Here is a 7855-nt window from a genome sequence, read left to right on the forward strand (position 1 = left end):
TCAAACAGTGGTTTTCCTTATGAAATCATGTAAGTAGGAACCATCTGGAAAGGTTACTGTGGAAACGGCAGGGGCTGGGAGGTGGGGCTAGAGAGCAAGAGATGCCATGACAACCTTTTTCGGGTTTCCCAGGAAACATGGGTTGCTATGGGAACTGCATCAGTCAGGTCCGAATTAGTAACTTCCGCTGGAAGGGGTGTCTGCCACTTTAATCTTCTTGTGATACTGCCGAAGCTTATCTCTCAGATGCATTAGGAAATTTTTTGTTTCTCTCAGCAGCACTGAAAACATCTGTTTCTAGACTTTGATAGATATTGGGGCTGGGACATATGCACAGAACTGCACAGGAATCTGTCAGTCTAATGCTTTAGAAATGCTTAGCAAGCCCGAAAGAATTAAACTAATTAGTCAGATCAGGACATCTTGGGCACTTCCCTTTATTCAAAGTTGTAGAGACCCTTAAAATTCCGGGAAGGAGGATTCAAATAGGAATTTCAGTCAAAAACCAAATAACTCATGGTGGGTTTACAAGTCATTATCTAGTTAGACTCTTCATCCACATATCTACAGGGTAGGCAACCGAAATTCATATTCAGGAAATAACGTTGAAAGGTCCATCAAACTGAAGCATCATTTACTGTGAATTGATGTACTTAGGAAAGAAACAACTGCCTTTAAAATTCTGAGGTTAAACAGTTACTCTAACTGTTCTTTAGTTTCATTTCCTCCCAGGATGTACTGCTCTTTTTAAAATAGGGCGTGTACCAGAAATGCAGTTTAATGTAAGTTTGCTGTTTACAATGTTAAGAGAGAGAGAGTGTAAGGGGAAAAAGGAGAGCTGAGAGAATGCAGCCCACTTGCAAAACAGGCATCTGTTTCAGTATGAAGCAGTAGGGAGAGGGAGAATGAAGTGTGCTTTCCACTTCTTCAGGTCCTTTCCTTGATGAATGGTCTGGAAATGTATAAAACAAGGGCATAGGCAGACCAAGGGGGCATGTTCCACACAATACTGAGCACAGCATGTCACTTGTATCATATATTAAACATCGGTGAATATCTTTTTGATGTTGACACAAGAGTTGGGATTATTGTTCGTGGTGCAGGTGGCAGTGGAATTGCCCGTTTTGAAAGGGGTCTGGGGGAAAGCGCTATGGTTCATACCCCCCTCTTCGATCACCATATACTCCGACTTACTCAGAGTCGAGTTACTCCTTGCTTTTCGTAGCTCCTCGGCTGAAGAGGAGAGGTGCTGGCAACTTCCCACGTGCATGTACTGAGCTTGCTCTTCCCCTTCTGTCTCCCGGTGGTAGAAGTAATTGAAGTTGGAAACAATCACGGGAACAGGCAATGCGATGGTCAAGACACCGGCGATGGCACAGAGAGATCCCACAATCTTGCCCCCTATGGTCACTGGGTGCATATCGCCGTAACCCACTGTTGTCATGGTTACCACTGCCCACCAGAAGGCATCAGGGATGCTGCTGAAACCTGAAGTGGGGTCGTCTGCCTCGGCAAAGTAGACCGCGCTGGAGAAAAGGATGACCCCAATAAAGAGGAAGAAGATGAGCAACCCCAACTCCCGCATGGACGCCTTCAGCGTTTGCCCGAGGATCTGCAGCCCCTTGGAGTGGCGCGAGAGCTTGAAGATGCGGAAGACCCTCACCAGGCGGATGACCCTCAGGATGGCCAGAGACATGGCCTGCTGTCCGTTGCCCTGTCGTTCGGCCAGCTCTGTACCCAGAGTGATAAAATAAGGGATGATGGCCACAATGTCGATCAGGTTCATGATGTTTCGCGAGAAGGTGGCTTTGCTAGGACAAGCGAAGAACCGCACCAGCAGCTCGAAGGAGAACCAGATGATGCACAGCGTCTCCACCACGAAGAAGGGATCGGAGAAGCTGGACGCTCCCGCGGGGGCCCCCGACGTGCTGTTGCCGGCTGCATCGAATGAGTCCTGCGACGGCGAGGCGGGGTAGTCCTTCTCGTCGCGGAATTCCGGCAGCGTCTCCAGGCAGAAGATGACAATGGAGATGAGGATGACCAGCACGGACACGATGGCGATGCCCCGGGCCGGCCCGGAGCTCTCGGGGTACTCGAAGAGCAGCCACACCTGGCGCTGGAAGTCTCGGCGGGGCAAGGGCCGCTCCTCCTCCCGCAGGAAGCCCTCGTCCTCGCGGAACTTCTCCATGGCCTCCTCGCCCAGCTGGTAGAAGCGGATCTCCTCGGAGAAGATGTCGATGGGCACGTTGACCGGCCGGCGGATGCGACCCCCGGACTGATAGTAGTAGAGGATGGCGTCGAAGCTGGGCCGGTTGCGGTCGAAGAAGTACTCGTTGCGGAGCGGGTCGAAGTACCTCATGCGCCGCTTGGGGTCGCCCAGCAGCGTCTCGGGGAACTGGCAAAGGGTCTTTAGCTGCGTCTCGAAGCGCAGCCCGGAGATGTTGATGACCACGCGCTCCCCGCAGCAGTCCTGCTCGCCCGCGGCCGGCAGTGAGGGCGGTAGCGGCTCGTAGCGGTCGCAGCCGCCGCCGCCACAGCTGCCCTGAGGCGGGGCCCCTCCACCATCCGCCACCTCCGGCTCCAGCAGGTGGTCCCCGGGCACCACGGTCATGTCGGGCGGCAGCTCGGGGCCTGCGGCGGGCTCCGCGTAGCCGGGGTTTACCAGCGTGTGGGCGCCGCCGCTGCTCGCGGGTCGCTGGGGAGGGTGGGCGCGGTGGCGGGCTGAGGGCGGCGGCGGCGAGCGCAGAAGGCTGAGGTGCTCGTCCATGCGGCGGGGAAGAGGCGGCTGTGGTCCGGCCGGGTCGCTCCTCCTGGTGCTCCCCGCCCCTTCGCCGCCTCCGCCCCCGAACCGAGCCCGCCGCCTGTTGCAGCCACAGCCGCGAGGCTCTGTCTGGGTCTGGCGCGGTCAGCCGGGCTCCCGCACGGAGACGCCTCCTCCCTCCTCCTCGCGCTCTCCGCCCCCTCCCCTGCGGGACGCGCGCTCGCCTCCGCGTACCCCTAGTTTTCCCGCCCACCGCGCGGGCGCGCGCCCCGCTCCCGGGGACAGCCGCCGGGCCTCCCTTTCTTGCAGCCCTCACGGCCCCTCCGTGTCAGCGAAGTGCCCTCATGTTGTACCTCGGCGCCCCGCGGCAATGCCCACCCAGCGGAGCCGGCCCACGGGGAGTCCGGCTGCCTGCCCGGGCCCCTAGGCTCCGCCCGCTTCTGGTCAGCGCCCCTCGCCCCCGGCCCCCGTGGCCGCGTCCCAGTCGCCAGGGTTTTCGGCCCGTGAGCCGGGAGAGCTCCACCGCGGCCCCGCGGGCGCCGGCCCCCTGGCCTTCACACCCCTTGGGCCAGCTCGGGGAGGGCAGGCGGGCCCAGTGTCCAGGGAGGGAGTGCAGGCCAGGCGGGCGCCCTGGGCCAGAGGCAAGCCTGGCGCCGGCATCCCAAGCTCCCTTGAGTGTCCAGGACCGCCAAACCCTGGGAAGGAGCGGGGGTTTAAACAATTTAGCTTCTGCTAGGATGCGAAGCCGAACGGAGTAATGGGTGCTGATGGGCTTCGCAAACAGAGTCCGAAGGAAGTGGATTATTAAAGGCGTTCGGGCCCTGCTGCTTTAGAGAATAGTTCTCACCCGTTTTCGCAGCGGAGATTTCGGCCACTGGGAAGAATCAAGGACCAAGTTTCTGATTGGGATTAGCAGTGCCTGGTCTTGACCCACTACACAGATTTCCTATCGGCGGGGAATAAGAGGAAAATGGGAAAGGAAATTCACGAAGTCTAAGTTGTGTGGTTAGGAAGTCCGACTTTATGACTCAAGCCTGTCGTGGAAGGGATGAGAGCAGGACCTGTACCTAGACTTTTTACTTCATATTTTGGCACTGCCCTTGTGGTAGGGAATTTGCAACGCTCTAGTTGTTAAACTGGAAGGACATTCATTCTGCACCTTGTACCTCTTGCTTGATCTGGGCCCCGAGATAACTTATATGTATCTTCTTTAAACTTATTTTTCCAAATTGTTGTGGTTACTTTGAACGCAATTTGTTTCCAGAAAGTTTAGCAATCTAATATAACTCAACCCTAGGCTTTAAAAAGTCCGTTTTTTTTTTATTGTATCATTCAAATCATTTACAGAAGAGGAACTATTGTCTAGACAGCCCCTCACCCACCCAAAGTTAGCTGACAATTCAACTTTAAGTAAGTGATTTGTGGTCAATACTTCACACCACCACTCCCAACCATGAGGTTCTCTAGGGCACAGAGTAGGTCCTAGCCAATTTATATTTCTAGCAACTACCAAAGTGCCTTGTAAATGGTGGGGACTCGGTACATATTTGTCAAATTGAATTCCCCAAGGAGTGGCTCTTTGCATTGCTATCTGTTCTGGAGTGTCAACATTTCTTCTTTTTGAGCCCAGAATCCTGCTGTGATTCCTAAAATGAGGAGTGAGGAAAAACTGAGCTCACCATAGAAAACACTGCTCATTTATTCCATAGGATTTCCACCGCTGGCTCTTCTGGGCACAACAGGCACCCATGTCCTTTACTGTCCCTTCATCTTCCGTTTCACCTCCTGGTCAGTGCCAGGCAATGCAGGCAGTCACTTATGTGGTGAGATGGCAAAACTGGGCAACCACGTAAAACTCTCTCTCTTACAAAACTCCAGAACACTGGAATGTGAGAGCCACCTCATTATTTTGCATATATATTTTGAGCTGGTGATTAGAGTAGCAGTATAATCAATCTTTCATATATTTAAATCTTGGAATGAGACAGACTGCTTGCTGCAATGATAGCTCATGGAAAGGCAGAGACCCTATTTTTAAAGACCAGATGTTTCATGTACTTCTATGTCTGACTTAGAAAGTGATTTATTCCTTCTTTTGCAGGAATTAGTACTGAAATTAATATTAATCAATGGCAAGGAAGACCAGAGCAGAGGATAGTCCTGTGATGAATGGTCACAAGCTTCTTCCAGCTGTGAAATATCTTTCCTTCATAAATGACTATTTCCATTCCTCTCATGTATTTGCCTTGTCTGGAAGACTTTGATTATGAGTTTCTTAGGGTGTATATAAAGCCCTTACTTTATATTTGAGGCCCAGAGAAATTTTGCAATTTGTTTAAGCTCACATAGCTAGTTAGCAGCAGAGCTGGGCCTAAAATCTTGGACCATTTCCAAATCCAGTGTTTGCTTTACTGTATCACACTGTGCAACTCTTATGTTGATCACTGTGAGTACTTAATATACTAGATTTCTAACAGCAGCCTATTTGCTTCTGATTGCCGACTAGTTCACTTCAATTCATATTTATCTTAACTGAAAACCACTCCTTCTGATGGCTAGTCTGTTGTCTATAGAAAATGAGTTGGTGGACTCATTCTAGCCCTGTTGGACAGCCAAACCCATCACGACAAATCAATGCCAAAAATGGCATTTCAAGAGGAAAACATACCGTTTATTTAGTACCCCCAACAGAGTAGCTCAAAGTCATTTGAAAATGTCTCATTAATCCTCATGACACCCCTGTGGGATAATAATATTATTATAATGTTTAGGCGTAGAACTGTGGCAAAGCCAACAGCTTCTCTGAGCATGTGCAGGATTTCCTCATATTTCAGTCTGCAATGCTAGAGCCTGACAAAAACCATCAGGTCTGCAAACAGCAAGGGTAAATAAATCTTGGTGTTTGGCCTTTCTATGTTGCTCTAGGCATAGTTTGTGTTTCCTACTGACCACATCAATCCTAGAAATAGTTCATCAGTTGTTGGCCAGATGGTAAGTAGTATCTAGGATTAGCTCAGAAGTGTTTGAGAGTGGGACGAGGCAGGGTTAGAGATCCTGATCCACAATTATAGATAAATGAATGGAGAAAGAACACCTAGTAACAGTATAAAAGCATTCCTATTTCTCCACATCATCTCCAGCATCTGTTGTTTTCTGACTTTTTAATGATCGCCATTCTAACTGGTGTGAGATGGTATCCCATTGTGGTTTTGATGTGCATTTCTTTGATCAGTGATGATGAGCTTTTTTTCAAGTTTGTTGGCTGCATAAATGTCTTCTTTTGAGAAGTGACTGTTCATATCCTTCACTTACTTTTTGATGGGGTGGTTTGTTTTTTTCTTGTAAATTTGTTTAAGTTCCTTGTAGATTCTGGATATTAACCCTTTGTCAGATGGATAGATGGCAAAATTTTCTCCCATTCTGTAGGTTGTCTGTTCACTCTGATGATAGTTTCTTTTGCTGTGCAGAAGCTCTTTAGTTTAATTAGACCCCATTTGTCAATTTTGGCTTTTGTTCCCATTGCTTTTGGTGTTTTACTCGTGCAGTCTTTGCCCATGCCTATGTCCTAAATGGTATTGCCTAGGTTTTCTTCTAGGGTTTTTATGGTTTTAGGTTTTACGTTTAAGTCTTTAGTCCATCTTGAGTTAATTTTTGTATACTGTATAAGGAAGGGGTCCAGTTTCAGTTTTCTGCATATGGCTAGCCAGTTTTCCCATTTATTAAATAGGGGAGCCTTTCCCTATTGCTTGTTTTTGTCAGGTTTGTCAAATATCAGATAGTTGTAGATGTGTGGCATTATTTCTGAGGCCTCTGTTCTGTTCTCTTCTGTTGGTCTATATATCTATTTTGGTACCAGTACCATGCTGTTTTGGTTACTGTAGTCTTACAGTATAGTTTGAAGTCGGGTAGTGTGATGCCTCCAGCTTTGTTCTTTTTGCTTAGGAATGTCTTGGCTATATGGGCTCTTTTTTGGTTCCATATGAAATTCAAAGTAGTTTTTTCTAATTCTGAGAAGAAAGTCAATGGTAGCTTGATGGGGATAGCATTGAATCTATAAATTACTTTGGGCAGTATGGCCATTTTCATGATACTGATTCTTCCTATCCATGAGCATGGAATGCAAATTAGTTCAACAATTGTGGATGACAGTGTGGTGATTCCTTAAGGATCTAGAACTAGAATTACCATTTGACCCGGCAATCCCATTACTGGGTATATACCCAAAGGATTATAAATCATGCTACTATAAAGACACATGCACATGTATGTTTATTGCAGTGCTACTCAAAATAGCAAAGACTTTGAACCAACCCAAATGTCCATCAATGATAGACTGGATAAAGAAAATGTGGCACATATACACCATGGAATACTATGCAGCCTAAAAAAGGATGAGTTCATGTCCTTTGCAGGGACATGGATGAAGCTGGAAACTATCATTCTCAGCAAACTAACACAGGGACAGAAAACCAAACACCGCATGTTCTCACTCATAGGTGGGAATTGAACAATGAGATTACTCGGACACAGGGCGGGGAACATCACACACCGGGGCTTGTTGGGGGTTGAGGGGCTGGGGCAGGCTGATAGTGTTAGGAGAAATACCTGATGTGAATGATGAGTTGATGCTGCAGCAAACCACCGTGGCACGTATATGCCTGTGTAACAAACTTGCATGTTCTGCACATGTATCCTAGAACTTAAAGTATAATAATAATAATAAAAAAGAAAGAGCACCTAGTACATGCACAGCATTGTCCCAGATACTTTGGGGATATGGAGTTTAAACATGGATCATGCCTTCGGTGGGCTTACATGCAGTTGAAAAGATAGGATATAAATCCATGAAAAGTTTTACAGTGTTATTTATTAACAATACATGACAAGAGTACTAGAAATGTTACTTGTGACTATTTTGTCTATTCTAGCCAAGCTGGATGCCTGGCTGTTTCTCAGTTGTACTAAATGAGTTCCTATCTCAGGGTCTTCATACTTGCTCTTCCCTCTGCCTGAAACACTCTTCCTCCAGTTTTTGGGGTTTTTCTTCTTTTTTCTTTTTTTGGCTCTCTCCATCACTTTAGGTCTCCATTAAAA

At 48.2% G+C, this 7855-nt stretch overlaps 1 protein-coding gene across 1 annotated transcript; it reads right to left on the reverse strand.

Annotated features, from left to right (window-relative positions):
* Window positions 1–408: 408 nt before the first annotated feature.
* On the reverse strand, window positions 409–2985 carry KCNA3 (potassium voltage-gated channel subfamily A member 3). The gene has a single exon (XM_017869634.1). The coding sequence runs from the start codon at window positions 2765–2767 to the stop codon at window positions 1040–1042; it is 1728 nt and encodes a 575-aa protein (XP_017725123.1). The 5' UTR covers window positions 2768–2985; the 3' UTR covers window positions 409–1039.
* Window positions 2986–7855: the final 4870 nt, after the last annotated feature.

Source organism: Rhinopithecus bieti, unplaced genomic scaffold, assembly GCF_001698545.2.
Source record: "Rhinopithecus bieti isolate Rb0 unplaced genomic scaffold, ASM169854v2 scaffold_3040, whole genome shotgun sequence".
In the NCBI taxonomy this organism is placed as follows: domain Eukaryota; kingdom Metazoa; phylum Chordata; class Mammalia; order Primates; family Cercopithecidae; genus Rhinopithecus; species Rhinopithecus bieti.